This window comes from Panthera pardus, unplaced genomic scaffold (assembly GCF_024362965.1).
Source record: "Panthera pardus isolate Hobbes unplaced genomic scaffold, ASM2436296v1 HiC_scaffold_25, whole genome shotgun sequence".
NCBI lineage: Eukaryota > Metazoa > Chordata > Mammalia > Carnivora > Felidae > Panthera > Panthera pardus.
Genome location: NW_026526821.1, coordinates 73316586 through 73337898, shown reverse-complemented (window position 1 = coordinate 73337898; position 21313 = coordinate 73316586). Strand labels below are relative to the sequence as shown.

At 36.9% G+C, this 21313-nt stretch overlaps 1 protein-coding gene across 6 annotated transcripts in view; it reads left to right on the top strand.

Moving 5' to 3' along the window:
* The window catches only part of CLHC1 (clathrin heavy chain linker domain containing 1), a 40813-nt gene extending 21771 nt beyond the window's left edge, over positions 1–19042 (top strand). For 5 of the 6 annotated variants that reach the window (XM_019423718.2, XM_019424250.2, XM_019423951.2 and 2 more), the window contains 4 exons: positions 2978–3152; positions 10167–10369; positions 16553–16732; positions 18730–19042. In XM_019423718.2, the coding sequence (XP_019279263.2) occupies positions 2978–3152; positions 10167–10369; positions 16553–16732; positions 18730–18926 (755 nt within the window). In that variant the 3' untranslated portion in view covers positions 18927–19042. The other variant, XM_019423873.2, reaches the window with a different exon arrangement.
* Positions 19043–21313: the final 2271 nt, after the last annotated feature.

The following is a 21313-nucleotide window of genomic DNA, read 5'->3' as shown; positions in this document are numbered from 1 at the left end:
ACTTGCTGTCTGTATGGATTTCCTTATTCTGGACATTTCATATTAATAGGATCTTGCAAAACATGTTTTTTTGTGATTGACTTCTTTCCCTTAGCATAATGTTTTTGAGGTTCGTTCTTGCTGAACATGAATATTCCATTTTGCAGGATGTATACTGCATTTTGTTCATCCATTTGGCAGTTGATAGTAATTTGGGTTGTTTTTACTTTTTGGCTATTATGAATAATGCAGCTATGAATATTTGTGTACAAATTTTTATGTAGACATTTGTTTTTATTTCTCTTGGGTAAATTCCTAGGAGGGGAATGGATGGCTCTGTGGTAACTTTGTGTTAACGCTTTTAGGAACTGCTAAAGTATTTGCACTATTTTTCATTCCTGTCAACAATATATGAGGATTTCAATTTCTTCACATCCTTACCAGCACTTATTAATGTCTGTCTTTTTGATTATAGCCTTGCTAAACCATGTGAAGTATCTTATTGTGGATTTATTTGTTTAATTAAAAAAAATTAATTCCAGATAGTTAACAAAATTGTTATATATTAATTTTGAGTGTACAATATAATGATTCAACAATTCTATGTATTACTCAATGCTCATCAAGATAAGTGTTCTCATTGTGTTTTTTTTTTAATTTTTTTAATGTTTTTTTTTTAATTTATTTTTGAGACAGAGCATGAGCAGGGGAGGGGCAGAGAGAGGGGGAGACACAGAATCTGAAGCGGGCTCCAGGCTCTGAGCTGTCAGCACAGAGCCTGACGTGGGGCTTGAACTCACGGAGTGTGAGATCATGACCTGAGCTGAAGTCAGACGCTAAACCGACTGAGCCAGGCAGGCGCCCCTCTGATTGTGGTTTTGATTTGCATATCTGTAATGACTAACAGTGTTGGCATCTTTTCATGTGCCTATTGGCCATTTATTTATCTTTGGAGAAATGTCTACTGTTTGCCCATTTTAAAATTATGTTATTTGTGTTTTTATTATTGAGTTGTGAGAGTTCTTTTTATATTCTGGATAAAAATCTCATATCAGACAGATGATGTGCAAATATGTTCTTCCAATCTGTGGATTTTCTTTTCACTTTCTTAATGGTGGCTTTTGAAGCACAAAAGTTTTTAATTTTGATGGGGACTAATTTACCCTTTTCTCTTCTATGGCTGTGCTTTTGTTGTTGTATCTAAGAAATCTTTGCCTAACTTAAGATCATGTGTTTTCTTCTAAGAGTTTTATGCATTTAGTTCTGTGATCTACTTTGAGTTAATTTTTGTGTATGGTGTGAGATAATGGTCCAGATTCATTCTTTTGCATATAGATATCTAGTTATCCCAGCACCATTTGTTGAAAAGACTGTTCTGTATCCAGTGAATTGTTTGCCCCCTTTGTCAAAAATCAATTGACCATAAATGTTTAGAGTTTATTCTGGACTCTTAATTCTGTTATATTTCTCTAGATATCCATCCTATGTCAGTATCATACTATTTTGATTACTGTAGCTTTGTAGTAGGTTTTGAAAATAGAAATGTGACTCCATGTTTCTTTTGATTAGTATTAGCATGGTATATTTTTTCCCATATTCTTACTTTTGATCTATTTGTATCTTTGTATTTAAAGTCATTGTCTTCTACATGCACCCCAATGTTTATAACAGCATTATCAACAATAGCCAAACTATGGAAAGAGCCCAAATGTCCATCAACTGATGTGGTATATACATACACAGTTGAATATTACTCAGCTATCAAAAAGAATGGAATCTTGCCATTTGCAGTGATGTGGATGGAGCTAAAGTGTATCATGCTAAGTGAAATAAGAAAAATACCATATGATTTCACTCATGTGGAATTTAAGAAACAAAACAGATGAACATGGGGGAAGGGATAAAAAAGAGAGGGAAGCAAACCATGAGACTCTTTACTATAGAGAACAAACTGAGGGTTGTTGGAGGGAGGTGGGCTGGGGATGGGCTAAATGGGTGATGGGTATTAAGGAGGGCACTTCTTGTGATGAGCACTGGGTGTTATTTGTAAGTGATGAATCACTAAATTCTACACCTGAAACCATTTTTACCATATGTGTTAACTAACTAGAATTTAAAATAATAACTTGAAATAAAAATAAACAGACCAATAAATAAAGTCAGTGTCTTCTAGGCAACATATACTTGGATTCTACTTTTTTTATACACTCTGACAATCTTTGCCTTTCAATTGGAGTGTTTAGATCACTTATATTTAATGTGATTGTTGACATGGTTGAGTTTTATTTGTTTTCTATTTTTCTGATCTCTTCTTTGTTACTGTTTTTCCCTCTTTTTCTGCCTTCTTTTGGATTAGTTGAATTTTTTCATGATTCCATTTTTCTCCTTTGCTCATTATAAGCTGTAACTCCTTGTTGTTTTATTTTGGTTGTTGCTTTAAGGTTTATAGATCATAACTTTTACTTCTCATACTCTACCCTTATGTGATGTTATACCACTTTATGTATTATATAAAACAGTATGCTTCTAAATACTTATATTCATAGGATATACCATTTCTGGTCTTTATTCCTTCGTGTAGATTTATATTTCTATCTGGTATTATTTTCCTTCTGCTTGAAAGACTACTTTTAACATCTCTTACAGTGGTCTGCTGGTGGTATATTCTTTGAACTTTTAAAAGTTCCATGTGGAGGCTCTTAGGGAGATCACATTGCATATTTCTCTCCTACCTTCTAGGTGGCTATTGGCAACTTTTGGCATTCCTTGGTTGGAGACACATCATTCTAATCTCTGTTTCTGTTTTCATACAGCATATAATATTTAGTTATTACCCACAATGAAAGTTTAATCCATAAGCATTAGTTAAACATTATCAGTACATAATTGTAGACTGAAATTTTTTGAAAATGCAAAGAGATGAAAGTAATAATATGAAGTAAGAAAAAGCAAACTGTTACTTAAAGTATTCAACTCAAAACTCTTCTTCTCTCTGTAGCTGTTGGAAAAATTAGAGGAAAGCCTTTTCCATTACTCTTATTTTTTGAAGCCATCTTTAGCACAAGTCATGCATGCAGACGACCTGTTGATGCAGAACTGACCCTGGAAGGAATCCAATGTGGATTATCTGAAAAACGTTTAGATTTAGTTATCAATTGGGTCACTCAGGAAAGGTAAGCAAAATTAAGCTTTTGACTTAATTTTGATATATGGTTAATGAGGTTGTTCTCAAGATTTCAGTAGTTTTTTATCAGCACATTATCCTGAACAATTAATCCTTCAGAGACGATTTACTAAGCATTCATGGAGTAACGGGGCCTAGTCACATAAACCCAGATCAGGAGTTGAGTAATAGTGGTTCATGGGATGATTCATGACCCATGAATTCATCAGTCAGGACAGAAAAGGATTTATCAGTATCATGCTACTGAGAGGGATAGGCAGGAACTTGGATCCAGAGAGGTTATGGTTACATGTGAAGGATATACCTAGGAGAAAACTTATAAGCAGGATGGATGTGGACCCATGTTGCATTTAGAATATATAAACCAGGGGCGCCTGGGTGGCTCAGTCCATTAAGCATCCAACTCTTTTGATCTTGGCTCAGGTCATGACATCCTGGTTCATGGGACTGATCCTGGTGTCGGGCTCCATGGTGAGTGTGGAGCCTACTTGAGATTCTCTCTCCCTTTCTCTCTGCTCCTCCCCATCCCTCTCTTTGTCTCTCTCTCTTTCAAAATAAATAAATAAACATTAAAAAAAATAAAAAAGAACATATACACCAGCAAGGACAGGCAGGAAATGCTTCTTGGAGTTGGATATCAGTATAGGTAGGCAGATTTGTACTAGAGCTCCCTTAGTTTGGATTCCTATAACCAAAGCCTCAGACATGATTGATAGAAGGTGGGCTTCTCAAGAAAACCCTATAAGGGAGTGAGTGAAGCAAAATAGGAAAGAGTGTGTGTATGTTCGGGAAGCCAAGAAAGGTTGTGATCTTAGGCAAGTTCTAATCTTGGTCTTATTTGTAGAGGGATGGCTCTGGAGCATAAACCACACCAAAGAGCTGCCCCCTTTGAGGCAAGGGATCAGTCTTTTGTACCTCTCTGTTAGTCTCTATTAGGGCTATAGGCTGCCTGGATGGGGCATAACTTCCTAGGCCTGGTGGCTCCCATCAGCAAAGGGCAATTTGCTACAGAAGGGAGGGACATGTGAGCCACTGACAGCCAGCACCCAGAGGGGAAGGGTATGCTGTCTCAGTAATGAGGATCCGGGCAGAACATTAAATCAGCATCTACTGTAGTCAACCATTTGCACAACACAAATGTATTTTCTTCTCACTTTAATTTCATTCCATCTAGGCACAACTTCTCTAGGATTCTGTGGTTAAAATTCTGGGGGAAACTTAGAAGGGTTAGTAGAATGAACTATATATAGCCCTTGTCATGACAATTGATCATAGGGCTATAATTTGGTTTTTACACCTTTATGGAGATAGAATTTATGTACAATAATCTCTACATATTTAAAGTGTACGATATGATGAGTTTTTAGAAAGCATTATGGGGATATAACTGACATTATAAATTGCACATATTTATAGTGTACAGTTTGACAAGTTTTGACATATGTATACACCCATGAAATCATCACCACAGTCAAGATAATCAACCTCATTCCAACCCCCACCACCATTTCCAGGTAACCACTGATCTGCTTTCTGTCACCTTAGATGAGGTTTCATTTTCTAGAATTTTATATAAATGGAATTATACATTATGTATTCTTTTTTTTCTTGCTCTGCCTCTTTTGCTTTAATTATTTTGAGATTCATCCACATTAATTATTACTCATCTTTCTCCTCTATCATCCATTTTATATTCTTCGCACTCTATTGGTCTTAATGGCTTGTCTGGTAGGATGACTGTGGTTTCCATGCCTTTATCAAACCATGATTATTGATTTACCCACTAATAGTTTTTAACTGGCCCGGGACTACCCAGCAATATCCCAGTAGATCATCTACCACCTGTAACAAGTAACCATATACTTAAGATTCCAAAGTAGGCACTTAAGATTCCAAAAGTGCCTACTGAGTCCTGCTAAAGTTGGAGTGTTTATCCAGGGAACACCAATGACTTTAGAATTAGAACAGCTTATCATGAACTGGATTCTGACAGAAACACCAAGTCATGAGGTCAGGTGGGCTCAGAGAGTCCATCTAAAATCAGGTACAGTGAAGATAGTGCTCAAGCAGATCCAGAGTACACAAGTTAGCTTCAGGAATAGGTGGCCCAGAACTCATGTCAACTACCACCAACTGACCAACACAACTTCCACAGCTCACACCTAAAGCCTCATGCAGGGGTGGGGGTGACCTAAGACCAGCAGGCAAGGAAGAAAAAAACCCAAACTTGGTTCATGAATGGTTCAGGTTGTGTCCAGGTGATGCCAGCTTGTCGCTCCATCTTTTGAAGACATAGTAACATCCTTCAGGATGGAATGTACACTTTAAACTAGTGATGATTGTATAGTATATCTCCAGTACGTACAATACTTGGGTCTGGGAGATAAAAGAGTGGCTCTGCTCAGCTGATTCCCCAGTAACCCACTTGGTGGAATCAAGGTTCTCTAGAGAAACAGAATCAATAGGATATATATACATACACACACCCATGAAGAAATTAGCTCCTGTGAATATGGAGGCTGATAAGTCTTAAGATCCACAGTCAGCAAGCTAGAGACCCAGGAAAGCTGCCAATGGTGTAAGTTTCAGGCTGCTCAAGACCCATGAAGAGCCAATGTTTCTTTTTGAGTCCAAAGGTAGGAAAAGACTGTCCCAGCTAAGCGGTCAGGCAGGAGGAGTTCCGCTTTATATGAAAGAGGGTCAGCCTTTTTTGTACCCTCCAGGCCATCAACTGATGGGATGAGAGCTATCCACATTCACAGCAATCTGCTTTATTCAGTCTACTGATTCAAATGTTACTCTCTTTCAAATACATCCTCACGGACTCACACAGAATAATATATGACTAAATATCTGGGCACTCTATGAGCCAGTCAGGATGACACATAAAATTCTCATGCCTGCAAATTTAGGTTCTGTGAGTCATAGTCAACTTTGGTTATCATGAAAAGGTAAGATTGTTGTTACATAACAAGGCAGAGAGGAATATGTTTGGCCCTCAGCTTCCCTATTCCCTTAAAGAGAGCGTGATAATTGGATTTGAGTGCATATCATTTACTGATAGACTACTCCTCGAGAAATATTATAAGTGAAGGAGTGAGATGGGATAGGGAAGCAGAAAGAACCAAGCTACGATGTGAACTCAGGTTAAAATCTAGTATTAGCTAGTATTACAGGGGGAGGACTATGGAACATAAATCCTGCCAGACTTGCTTCTTTTTGAATTATGGTACTGACCTTTTGTATTCCTTACTAATCAGTTGTCAGCTCTACACTACTGGGGGGTTGAAAGATAAGCATAATTTTCTGGGCAAGGTAGCTAGTCAGCTTAGGGCAACAGCTGGGGAAGGCTGTTCTCTGGGGAAGGCAAGAGCTGTGAGCTGTTAGTAGTCAGCTGGGGAAGAGTCACTGGTCCAGTAAAGGGGACTAAAACAGTGTCTGCCTATTTATGAAGATCAAGCTACTTTTGCTGGGTCTGGTGGACATGGGTTGGGCTGTGAGTATTGGAAGGCAGAGTGAGGAAAGTCCTGTCATCTGTCTGGTAGCCACAGCCTGCTTATTTTTCAGTCTAAGGACTATGCTTGCTTGGTTCTGGATACATACAGATGTAGGCTACATATTAGAGAGTAGTTACAGTTCTCATATTTAAGAAGTATATCATAAGGGAGATGGAAGGACTAATGTAAGCACTCCCTAAATAAAAAATTCATGACTTCTAAATGTCCCAGACTTAAAAATGGCAAGTTTGCATACTAGTGCCTACTGCCACCCATTCCAAATTCACCATTTCCCCTGCATGACACTGGGGAGTCCTAAACTGTCCTAGATTGATGGCACTATTGTTTACCAGTGTAAAGTATCTTTTTCCCACCCCCTCTTGTTATGGCCTTCACTTACTGTTCACGTAATAGTTAATTCTGTTTTAGGAAACTTCTTCGTACATATACCCCTCTTTTTACCCTTTGCCTCTTTCTTTTTCTACCTGGTCCCACCTTCTACGCCCTCTACAGAAAGTACTTGTCAGGGAGCACTGGAAATGGTTCAGACATGAGAACACCATTAGAAAGTGCATGTTCATTAACACCTATTGTCTGATGCAGAGACACATAAGACAAGATTAATTTCCCCACATATACTGATTGTTCTTGGCCAATTCTACCTCTTAATTATAAGAATTTAAATTCTTCTGCAATTCCTTGACTGCATAAATTTGGAAAATACCACCACTCTTAAGGATCCTGAGATGATATAACAGAATACTGAAGGTAATTCACATTCTTTATTCTTAGCCTCTTTCCTCTGGTCTCTGACTCCAGTGACCTGGCCTCTACCATATGGCTACCTTAAAAAGTTCTACAGTTCTTTCCTTGAAGCCCTGCACAGAGCCAGCCATAAAACAGCCTGGATTATAGACTAATCTTGGCTCTCTTAATCATTCTTACCTGGGGAAAGTCTAATCACTTGACTCAGAAAGCCTAAACTTAAGAAATGTTTTGTTGGCATTGGCTCTCTAAATTGCAGATATTGCTCCCGGAAGAGGAAAATATCCTCTGAAATATTAACTTGACAAACCCAATCCTACAAAATAACAGTAAATAAATATGATGCATAGATTTAGTGATTGTATATTACCTTTATTTTGGCTTAAAAAAATCTACAATCTGGGGTGCCTGGGTGGCTCAGTCAGTTGAAGTCTGACTTTGGCTCAGGTCATGATCTCAAGGTTTGTGGGTTCAAGCCCCACTTTGGGCTCTGTGCTGACAGCTCAGAGCCTGGAGTCTGCTTTGGATTTTGTGTCTCCCACTCTCTCTCTGCCCTTCCCCAACTTGTGTCTTCTCTCTCTCTCTCTCTCTTTAAAATAAATAAACATTAAAAAAAAATCTATAATCTGGTTTATAATCAAATATACCTTAGTTTACTAATGGAGTTAAGCACATTTTTTAAAATTTATTTATTAGTCATATATATTCTCCAGAGCCAGTCTAGAGATCCACTTTCAGAAGTCTTCTTAGAATTGGAAGTAGGGATGGGAGAGCCAAGAAGGAGACTTTGAGAAAACAGAAAGAGGGATGTAATGAGGTGATTAGGGGCAAAACAGGGACAGAGGTTCCCAGGCTCATTTTCCAGTTGGGTACAGCGTGCTTGACTACCTCCCTTTCCCCAGGGCTAGAATCCCTGTTTTTTTTTTTCCCCCTTTTTCCTTCAGGGCCAGTTCCATTCTTTTGGGGCTTGACCCTCTTCCTCCCTTTCTTTTTTTTTTTAATTTTTTTTTATTTAAAAAAAATTTTTTTTTTAACTTTTATTTATTTTTGAGACAGAGAGAGACAGAGCATGAACGGGGGAGGGTCAGAGAGAGGGAGACACAAAATCCAAAACAGGCTCCAGGCTCCGAGCTGTCAGCACAGAGCCCAACGCAGGGCTCGAACTCACGGACTGCGAGATCACGACCTGAGCTGAAGTCTGACGCCCAACCGACTGAGCCACCCAGGCGCCCCCTCTTCCTCCCTTTCAATATATATATATTTTTTAAATCATACATCATCCTTTTGGAAAATGACAAACCAGGACAAAGCAACCTTAGTCCTCAGCTCTGCCCTTTTCTCAGGTGGAACCACATCATGTTAGTGATGACCTCTTACAAAAATAAAATAATGGTATTAATAAGAGAAAGAAATACTATAATACTGGTATTATCATCTTGCTCTGGTTATACAGTCACTAAAATGACTGAAATAATTCCTTGTTCAGCCTTCGGAAACATCGTGGCTATAGCTACCAAAACCCATGTTTTGGTACTAAAATGTAAAAGTTAGGTAAATTGCTTATTAAATAATTGATTTATACTCAGAAGCTGCCTTTTGATTTCAGACACACTTCTCTTTGGCCACCCCAATAAACATGGTAGGCTTTATTTACTGAATTTTCAGTAAACACATTTTATAGGGATTTCAGGATTTTATTTGAATGTTACTGGTATTTTGTTACATGTGTACAGATATCAATATTATGTGATTACTGTTACTCTGTAGCTATTAATTTAAAATAAAACTAAAGCACAATGTCCGTACAACCAGTGATTGGAAGTGATATCTTAAATTATACCCAAATGTGTTTTGGCCTATGCTGATCGTTTCTAGGTGGAGTTAGCGTGCAGATGGTTCACTCCAATTGTGTTTGAAGATGTGCATTAAAATGTGATGACAAGGGAAATTGGGACATCTTAAACCCTTTTTTACCCCTGTTGTTTTTTTATAATTCTGTAACAATTTAGAAAATAACACTGATGTCACACGTTTCTTGCAAACACTTGCAAGATCTGTCACTAATTTTGAGCTAAAATTTGTTGTCACTATCTTTAACCAACATTTAATGAATTCTTACATTCTGCAGGGTTTAAAATCTGTATAACTGCTGAGAACATTGAGATCCTCAATTATAAAATAATTTTTATTTACCTTGTTACTTTAAATTCCACCAGTCTTTTTTAGGAGAGTTTTAACCATGTTTGTAGATTTTTTTTTTTAATTTTTTTTTTTAATGTTTATTTATTTTTGAGACAGAAAGAGACAGAGCATGAATGGGGGAGGGGCAGAGAGAGAGGGAGACACAGAATCGGAAGCAGGCTCCAGGCTCTGAGCCATCAGCCCAGAGCCCGACGCGGGGCTCGAACTCACGAACCGTGAGATCGTGACCTGAGCTGAAGTCAGACGCTCAACTGACTGAGCCACCCAGGCGCCCCATGTTTGTAGATTTTTGAAAAAATTTGAGGTCAGTTTCACCAAAATGTCTCCTCCCCCTCCCCCACCACAAAAGAATATGTGATTATTTTTGTTTTTGTTAAATCTTGGATATGTTTAATTTCTCCTACATCAATTGTCTATTAACTTGTAATTCTTACAGACCATGGAAAATCCAATTCTACTGTGCTGAATTTTAAAATATTTTATTCTCATCCACTCACCATGAGCTCTCTAAAGTATACCTATTGATCTGCTTGCTCTAGGCTCACATTTTCTGAGGAGGCTGGGGATGTCATTTATGATTATGGGGAGCAGGATACTTATAACAAGGCCAAGTGCCTGGCTTTAGCTCAGATTATCTACACTGAATGTGGCCTGCACAAGAAAGCTCTTCTTTGCCTATGTAAACAGGGTCAGATTCATGGGGCCATGGAATACATACAGCAGTTCAAGGACTTTACTTCCGGTAAGTGAAAAAGCCTACTTATTGGTATGTATTCGAATTCTAGACTTTACTGGTAAGATCACACATGATAGTAGGCAATATTTTGGATTTAAATTTTAAAGTCTATTTTACATATACTAATAGAGTCTTATAATTTTTGGTGAAAACAGTTAAGCTAGAACTGATTGACTTTCATGCTAGACATTCAAATACATTAGTATTTCTTCACTACATAAACGTTTAGTAAACTGGAATCCTGAAACATACAATTTTTGTCTGTCTGTTTTTAACAAAAACCTAGCTTTTATTGAGAACCTACTATGTGCCAGAGTCTAGATGTGTTCTCACACCCTTCTGGCCAGTCCTCACAGTAGTCCCATCAGGTAGTCATTGCTAGGACTGTCGTACAAGTGGAGATGCTGAGATCCACAGAGGGAACACTGAGCTGAGGGAGTGAAGTTCACCAAGTCCTTGGTGCTAACGGAGGGTCCTGGGTAGCTGTGGCCAGCCCAGTCAGAGTGGTCTTTGCCTTAAGGTCAGTTGTTGCTGAGATCTTGTTTTTCTCCCATGTCTGGCAGAGGCATGAGGGACTGAGCCTCAGGCTGTCCTGAGGGGACAATCTGGCAGCCTTCAAGAAGGTAGATGTCTGGGTGTCTCTGCTTCTCTCCCTCTGAAGTACACAGTTTATTTTGCAGATATTTCAGACCATGCTACTTAGAGAATTTTTTTTAAATAGCTGCACTTATTTGTTACATATGAGTGTATGTAAACTATGATATGAGCATTAAAAATGAAGAACTAGTAAAATAATGTTCATTTCAAAATTTCGAAACACTTAGGTTACAAGTAGGCAGTGATCTGAGAGCATTGTCAACCTTAGGGTAACTATAGTTGAATGAGCTGATCTCTTATGAATCTAGTTCAGCACTAACCTACATGTACAGGCAGCCTCACCTCTCCCATATCCCAGGTCTATGTCTGAATTCTTATTTGCAGGCTCTGTACCCCAATTCTAAGAAGTTGCAAATAAGACAAACTACAGCACTTCTAGGTCATATTTTTACGGGAAAGAGGATCATTTATGACAGTTGAATCTGATTATTTTCAAACAATAAATTTAATTTTACTTAGCATCTATTTTTTAAAGTTATGAATTTCTTCATTTGTTATATTAACAGCACACTTGATACTATAGTTTGGCTTTTTACTTGCATTATCTTACTTAATACTTACATTAACTATAAAGTAGGTTTTGTTATTATCCCTATTTTATAGATTAAAAAAAAAACTTTCCACAGAGAGGCTAACTAAGGCTCAAAGAGGTAAGTAATTGCCTATGTACACACAGCAACAGGATAGAATCTGGCATAGTAGGTACTACTCAATATTTATTGAATGAATTAGATATTTTATTTTTATTATCTAAGTATACAGGTTCAGTTTCTGTTTTAAGTATTATTTTTCCACAGGTAAGAAATGATTACTCTAGAATTTATATTGACTGAAATGTGAATGAAGTTTCTGTTTTGCTTGCAAAATTTGCCTTGCATAAATGCATAGAAATGTGATTGACTCATTATTGTATTGTTCTGCTCCTGCATTATAATCTAAAATAATTATATGTTATTATAATAATTTAAGAAGTAATGACACTCTATATAATTAGAACCTTGATATTTATCCTCAGAATTTATTTAGCACATCATAAGATGAAAATAATAACTTGAGAAAAAGTAGAAACCCTGAAAAACCCATGGTATTATGGGGCCTTGAGGGAAAGACTTAATTTTATACTTTCAGAAAAGAATGTTCTCAGATTTAGACTATCAGTTATACATTTACAAATTAAAAAACAAAAACCAAAACCACAACAAAACAAAAACAAAAATTATAAGAAAGTTTTGTTCCAAAAGCATAAATCTGACTAAAGGAGCATCTGTTTTAGAAATAAAAATTATTCCACCCCCCAATAATATTTAGAATAAAACCTGAAATGATTTGTTTGTTCACCTTCCCCATTATCATTACAGAAGTGAATATACTTAAGTGGAAATTGGGTTATTCTAGATGTGAAGCTCTCAAACTTTTTGGTCTCAGGTTTCTTTTATTTACTTACTTATTTATTTATTATGTTTATTTTTGAAAGAGAGAGAGAGTAAGTGAGTGAGTGAGCAGGGGAAGGACAGCAAAAGGGAGACAAGAGGATTCGAAGTGGGCTCTGGCACTGAGAGCAGAGAGCCTGGTGAGGGGTTTGAACTCACAAACTGTGAGATCATGACCTGAACTGAAGTTGGATGTTTAAGCAACGGAGCCACCCATGCACCCCTCTTTTACACTTTTAAAAAAGCACTGAACATCCCAAAGAGTTTATATTTATATGGGTTATATCTGTTGATATTTATCCTATTAGAAATTAAAACAGAAAATTTTAAAATATTTATTCATTTAAAGAAAACAACAATAAACCCATCACATGTTATCATAATAAAATATTTTTTATAAGACATAACTTTTCCTTGGGGCGCCTGGGTGGTACAGTCGGTTAAGCGTCTGACTCTTGATTGCAGTTCAAGTCACCATGTCAAGGTTTCATGAGCTTGAGCCCCGCATCCAGCTCTGTGCTGATAGTGGGGAGCCTGCTTGGGATCCTCTCTCTCTCCCCCTCTCTCTGTCCCTCCCACACATGCACGTGCTCTCTCTCCAAAATAAATAAATATACTTTAAAAAACAAAAAAACTTTCCAAAACCAAGGAATTTCATGAAAAGAGTTGCATTTTCTACATTTTTGCAAATCTCTACAATATCTGGATTACTATAAGATAGCTGGCTTCCTATATCTCCTCCTATATTCAGTCTGTTGTAAGACTACATGTCATATAGTCTTTGGAAAACACCACTGTATATTTGTGAGAGAATGGGAATGAAAAAGGCAAATAACAGCTTAGTATTTTTATGAACATAGTTTTGACTTTATAAACCCTAGACCATATTCTGAGAACCATTGCTCTAGATGTTCGTGAGTTAAACATCTATCACACTTGGCATATCGGCCTTTATAATCATATTAAAACAGAATATCCATGAAAGGGGAACCCTCTTGCAATGTTGGTGGGAATGCAAATGGCTGCAGCCACTTTGGAGAACAGTATGGAGATTTCTCAAAAAGTTAAAAATAGGGACATCTGGCTCAGTCGGTTAAGCGTCAATTCTTGGTTTCAGCTCAGGTCATAATCTCACAGTTCGTGAGTTCAAGCCCTACATTGGGCTCTGCATTGACAGCACAAAACCTGCATGGTATTCTCTCTCTCCCTCTCTCCCTGCCCATCCCCTGCTCACACACACATACTCTCTCTCTCTCAAAATAAATTAATAAACTTAAAAAAAAAGTTAAAAATAGAACTACCCTATGATCTAGCGATTGCACTGCTAGGTATTTACCCAAAGGATAAAAAAAAAAAAATACAAATTTGAAGGGATATATGCACCCTAGTGTTTATTGTAGCATTGTCAACAATAGCCAAGCTATGGAGAGAGCCCAAATGTCCAGACTGATGATGAATGGATAAAGATGTGATATATATACACAGTGGAATATTAGTCATCCAAAAGAATGAAATCTTGTCATTTGCAATGACATGGATAGAGCTAAAATGTATTATGCTAAAGAAGTAAGTCAGTCAGAGAAAGACAAATACCATATGATTTCACTCATATGTGGAATTTAAGAAACAAAACAGATGAACATATGGGAGGGAGAGAAACCGTGAGAGACTTAATGATAGAGAACAAACTGAAGGGTGATGGGGGGGGAATGAGCTAGATGGGTGATGGGTACTAGGGAGAGCACTTGTTAGAATGAGCACTGGGTGTTGTATGCAAATGATGAATCACTGAATTCTATTCCTGAAACCAATATTTCACTGTATGTTAGCTAAGTAAAATGTAAATAAAAATTTGGAGAAAAACCCCAAGAACATCCATGAGATAAAAATTGATTAATAACCTGTCAAACTAAGAAATGACGAAATGGATTCCAAACCATGGTAAGCAGAGGAGAAAGGTCATAGGATTTGAATTTGTGTTCCTTTGAACTAGTCAGAGGCCATATCTTGTACATACTTAAGTAAATAGTGGTTAATTAATCAATTCAAGGAGAGGGGAATTTGAATGCCTGATTGAATGAAACAGCAAAATGTGTGAGTTACGAAATGCTGGTGGCTGGGGGATGCTATATAAATAGCTTCACCTTAGTGAAGGCCAGTTTGAGTGGCCCAAATCATAAACTTCTTCTACCTCTTCTCTAGGGAAATTAAAAAAAAATTGTTTGACTTTATTGATACAGAATTATATTCTGCTATTCCTTGCTTATTCTTTTATCATTTATCTCTCTTTTATTTATGTGTGTATGTGCATGTATGTGTATATGTACATACATACAGTGCATCACACATATACTTATTGTTTTGGAGGAGCATCGCTAAAGATTGGAAGGTCATGGACTTGGGTGGATTAGATGAACTTCGTTCTCCTTTATATCATGTGTACAATTCTGGGAAAATTAACTTCTCTAAGCCTGTTTCCTCACTTTTAATGTGAGAATAATAATATCTCACTTATACTGAATATTAAATGCAGTGATTTGATATATGTAAGTCCCTAGTACAGTAAATATGTGTTTAATAAACACTAGATTATCTTATATTATCAGTCAAAAAATTGCAAATTATGTTTATGGTAGTTCTTAAAAGGCTTTCAGGAATTATTCTGAATACTACCTCTGTTGTGACCAAAGAATAATATTAAAAACAAATTTTTTTTTTAATGCTTAATGTTAATTTTTGAGAGAGAGAGGGACAGACAGAGTGTGGGCTGGGGAGGAGGGGCAGAGTGAGAAGGAGACACAGAATCCAAAGCAAGCTCCAGGCTCTGAGCTGTCAGCACAGAGCCCCATGCGGGGCTTGCACCCATGAGCCATGAGATCATGACCTCAGACAAAGTCAGATGCTTAACCCACTGAGTCATCCAGGCACCCTGAGAAAGTAAATTTTTTACTTGAAAAACTTTAGTTAACACAAAGTTTATAAATTTAAGAATGTAAATCATGGGGGTGCCTGAGTGGCTCAGTCGGTTAAGCGTCCGACTTCACCTCAGGTCATGATCTCATGGTTTGTGAGTTCGAGACCCGCATGGGTGTCTGTGCGGACACCTCGGAGCCTGGAGTCTGCTTCAGATTCTGTGTCTCCCCCTCGCTGTCTGCTCCTCCCCCACTCACACTCTTATCTCTCCCTCAAGAATAAATAAACATTAAAAAAATTTTTTTAAAATGTAAATCATAATTGTAGTATCAACTCAGTAGTTATCTAGTATATTAAACCATATGAAATATCCTTTTTTGTAGTAAAGCGTGGTCAAATGTAGGCAACTTCATATGGCTCAGCTACTAGCTACTTGAACAGGCTAATGGCTTCTTAAAGTCTTCATTTTTGAGTTTCTAAAATAATATTTTTAGGAAAAAAATTACTGAGCCCCTTTTTCTGTGCAAGGCACAGGAAGAAAGAAATTATACTCACTAGAAGTTGGCCCAAATATGAACAGCAAGATATAGACAAACATAATATTGTTAGATGGAACCTTAGAAATTGGATATGCTAACACTTTATTTTTTTAATGTTCATTTATTTTTGAGAGAGAGAGAGCAGGGAAGGGGCAGAGAAAGAGGGGGACAGGATCTGAAGTGGGTTCTGAGCTAACAGCAGAGAGCCCGATGTGGGACTCGAGCTCAAAAACCGTGAGATCATGACCTGAGCTAAAGTCCGATACTTAACCAACTGAGCCACCCAGGAGCCCTAATGCTAGCACTTTTAAGATGCATAAACTGGGATCCAAAAGAATAAGGGACTGATGGAATTGTGGTTATATCAGGTTTCCTGATTGCCAATCTAATTATTTCTATTCTACCACAGTTCTTTGATAATTTGTTTTCCTGGTAGTCCTTGCTACTAGTAGTTTTCTTTTGTTTTTTGCTATGCTGAGCATGTTTTTTTTTCTTCTTGATTGGAGATAGTAGTGTTGAGTTCACTGAGGGCTTTGGAAGGATTGGAAAAAGAAATGTTGATTGGCAGGTATAGATATTAGCTGGTCCCAGTTTGTAGTTGATGTATCATATTAGGATGTTGAGACATAGTTTTTGAATTTTGCTTTCAGATGACCTGATGGACCTAATCAAGTTATGTCCTCACACTGAATTAATTCAGTGTCTCACTAGAGAATGGAACGGGAAACCACCATCTTTATCTTTTGGTCTTGCTATACTTCATCTGTTCTCTGTAGATATGAAAAAAGTTGGCATTAAGCTACTTCAAGAGATAAGTAAAGGTGGGAAAGGTAAGTATAGTAAAATGTTGTTGTAGAAGAAAAAGTATTGGGTTATTTAGGGAAAGGTTCAAGATTATTATGTTTGAGTTAACTCATTCTTCATAAGAATTCCTTCTTGGCATGAATTGACTTTAAGAGTTTATAAATGTAAAGACTACCATGTCAATAATAGTCTGTTAACAATAGTATTTTTTTTTTAATTTTTTAATGTTTATTTATTTTTTTTAAAATTTTTTTTAACGCTTATTTATTTTTGAGACAGAGAGAGACAGAGTATGAACAGGGGAGGGGCAGAGAGAGAGGGAGACACAGAATGTGAAGCAGGCTCCAGGCTCTGAGCTGTCAGCACAGAGCCTGACACGGGGCTCGAACTCACAGATCGTGAGATCATGACCTGAGCCGAAGTCGGACGCTTAACCAACTGAGCCACCCAGGCGCCCCAATGTTTATTTATTTTTGAGAGAGAGAGACAGAGTGTGAGTGGGGAAGGGGTAGAGAGAGAGGGAGACACAGAATCTGAAACAGGCTCCAGGCTCTGTGCTGTCAGCATAGAGCCCGATGTGGGGCTGGAACTCATGAACTGCAAGATCATGACCTGAGCCAAGGTAGGATGCCCAACCAACTGAGCCACCCAGACGCCCCAATAGTATTTATTTCTTGAGGGAATTACAAAGAAGAGAGAATCTTTGTGAAGATTTAGGGGAACATTTTAATAATTATATTACCTAACACTACTCTAAAAACTTTACATATATTAATAAATATTTATATTTAATAACTTTTTATATATTTTAAGTGTTATTTAGACATAATCTTTTTTTAAAAAATATTTATTTTGAGAGAGACTGTAAGCAGGGGAGGAGAAAGAGAATCCCAAGCAGGCTCTGTGCTCTTAGTGCAGAGCCCAACATGGGGCTTGAACTCACAAACCATGAGATCATGACCTAAGCCAAAATTAAGCACTGGACACTTAACCTACTGAGCCACCCAGGTGCCCTTGGAAATAATCTTTCTATATTTTAATCTTAAACTATATATGTACATATCAGTTACATATGATATTTACTTTGAACATAACTCTGTAGTAGGGTCAAGAATTACTAATGAAATCTCATTTTTTCTTTCCTTTCTCTAATATAGGAACTTGAGCAGACAATTTGATTTTAAATTACTACATGGGGTTTAAGAATGAATAGCAGATTACATTAAAACATATTTGGGAAGATAATTTTGAAATTATAGATATCAACTAAATTATTTTATTTGACAGAGTTATGGTAGAAATAAAATAATAGTGATGACAATGTTTTAAAAAGATCTTTCATTAAGTATCATAAGTAATGCAGGTAATAGATAAGAAATGAGTTCCCTAAATAAATATATTCCAAGGGGGTCACCGTAATTGATTTTCAAAAGCAAATAATCTCCTTAGTTTTATTTAATAAACTCATTCTTTTATATCCTTAGAAAAAATATTTGTTACAGAAGCCCCATCATTAAGAGGTCTCTCTCTATCAGAGATAAGATGGAGGGTTTGCCGAAGAGGTTTTTAAGCACTTGGGTCAGCACTACTAGGGAATTTATAAAAGAATTTGAAGGATCATGAAAACTAGACCTGTAAGCCCTCAATTACATGATAGTGTCTAATGGTACCTTGTAGACTCTGAATAAGGCTGAGCCCTCATTCTTCATTTTCTAAGTTCCCTTCCTTGTAACTTTCAATATCTGCTAGCCTTACCAAGAAGGAGATGAGTAAAGGTGTGGGAATGTGAGACATGGTAGAGGGTTGAAGTGAGGCATGAAAAGGTTCATGAAAAAGCAGAAGAAACTAACACTTGATTACTTACCATGAGTTGGATGAAGCACTCCACATTAAACTTATAGGAATCAGGTTTAATAGTAAGTGAGTTGAAATGATAACCCTTTCTATTTTTGAAGAATTGCTAAATATGGATTTTCAAATAAGAATAGGTGACATACTATAATATTATAATTTTTTTCCTTAGGTATAGTCGAACATCTTATGATAAATGATCCATTTTGCTCATTAGAAAACTGGCAAGAAGTAGCAAATATATGTTTACAGAATGGCTTTGACAAATTATCTCGTGACATCATGTCCATTCTTCGATCTCAGGCTGGAGTTACAGAAATTTCTCAAGAAGATGATACAGTCAACTTAATGGAACATGTTTTTTGGTAGTGCTACATCTTAACCAGTTGAGGGAGCCTGTATAACATTTTATGTGTGTTGGTTGGACAAACTGATTTTGGCATAACTAACTTATAAATAAATCCAAAGTGTGAAGCTCTCAGAAATCATGTTGCTCTTATTATGTTGACATTTAGATTTGTCCTTGAAACATTTAGACTGTTGCTTTCTTTTTCTCCATATGGTCATTTCTTATATTGAATCTTGATAAAATCCAAGAATATAACTCAGTTTAGGTATGTACTTCTATCTAAGGGCATAAGCTAACATCTAGATATATTATTTTCTGGTGATCAAATTTCATAGTAAGAACTGGGGAAGGTGTGGGTAGTATCCTGTCAGACTAATTTCCCAAATATTGAATGCTATGAGCCTGATTTTTAACAAGAAAGACAGGATGTCATTTTGAGGTTGAACTCACTGGTGAAATCTTAAGTATAGTAATTTTGTACTACTGACTTAAAGATGTGCCCCATGCTTTGGTCAATGTAAATGGCAAATGTTAGGCTTCTACTCCAAAAGTTGGGAATCCTAGCATGTTCTTACCTAGAGAGAAGACCAGCCAAATTTTGCATGGATGTAGACCTGAGATACCTGTAGGTATGGAACATATGTCATAGGTGGTTTGGGATTATTTCAAATGTCTGAGTAAGTATTTGTTGGAATACTCAGGTTGTGTCATGGATGGGTAGGATATTCAACATATTTAGTGATCCACATGGCACGGGCACCACGAGTCAAACAGAACAGATCCCCAGCTAATCTTAACAGCTTTCAGCCCTTATGCCACGGCAGAGCGTACCAGCTAAATGTCAGCCTTGATCATGGAACTTGGTAACAGTGAGCTGCTATGAGATGGAGTAGGAGTAAAAAGTCAAGCTTCTTTCCCCTCCTAAATTTAAATTGAATGTCTGTTTTTTTACTCTATATTTGAAAGAATATGAACTTGGAATCAGGTAGCCTCGTATTTAAATTCTGGTCTTACCTCTTCCTCTTTGTAAAATACGGGCGGTAATACTCCTCCAAAGGTTTGTCATGAAGGTTAGTGATATGTGTGTATAATAGAAGTATATAACATAATAGAGGAATTTTGCAGAAGGTAACTGTTATTTCTATGTAATAGGTCCCAGAAATATATGTTCCTCTGCTTGGCTTAAACTTACTAAATCCCACATATCTGTCTTTCTTTATTTGTATAATTATCCTTCTTTGGTGTATTTGATAATACTGACATACCTTATTCCTAAAGTAAGTGATCTGTCTATGCTAGGGTTTCTTGGCTTATCTTATAAATCCAGAGGGTACTGGCTGCATTCTCAGTTTTTCCATATATTGCTAAACACAGTAATGCATAATTATAATTGAGTTTTCTAAAACAATATTTTTTAAAGTAATATATGTACATAATTTAAAAAGCAACGTATTACTAAAAGGCTTATAGTAACTAATAGTATTTTTATTTCTGGCCATCACATTAGCTGTGATTTTTGAAAAGAAAAGATGAAGCATGGAAAAAAGAAAGGGAAAGAGAAAAGGCATTTCAGCAGCATTGATTTTTTTATTTTTAAAAAAATTTTGAATGTTTGTTTATTTTTAGCAGCATTGATTTTTAATATACCAACAAAACCTTTTTTCTTTGAGACTTGTATAATTGATAGAAAGCTATTATGTGTCCATTGACAGAACTTAGGGGAAAAAAGTATGCCTGAAAGCCAGGAGGATGAAGTAGGAACTTAAATGTGGAAAAAGCTTGGAACAGCAGCTGTTGTTGTTACTGTTAATTTCGCTTTTATTTTAAAATGTTTTTCCTCCACTCATTATTGTTCCTCCTCTGTTTAGCATTACCTATGTCAGTTTTCCCAAGGAATGTGAAACTTGTCAAGTGAATATAAATCAAAATGTCTAGAGATGGAGTTGGGAGGAAGAGCAAGAAAGAATATGAAGTCAAGTGGGGGGAGGAGGAAGAGTGGAGCTGTGAGCTACAAAAGGTTTGGAAGCAGTCGGAGCCTCCTGTAGGCTGCACTGAAGAGATGCATAACATGAGCCTTTTGGCATAGGACCCTGCATGCGAGACCAACTCTACCACAACCTGGCTTTGTGTCCTTTTCTTCATAAGTTTATTTTGACTAGATAATTCCTCTTATCATTTATAACTCAAAAATTCTGTAATTCTGCAAAGGTACAAATGATTCCCCAGTACTTTTTGACCTTTTGTGTAAATTTGAAATACCAAGCAAGATAGATTCAACATCAGAATCAATAACACATACTGAATATCTACTTTGTATATGGTCTCTGCTATCAAAATTACAGCTTCAGAGGATTGATAGGAAGATGGCGGGGTAGGAGGACGCTGGGCTCACCGCACGTCCTGCTGA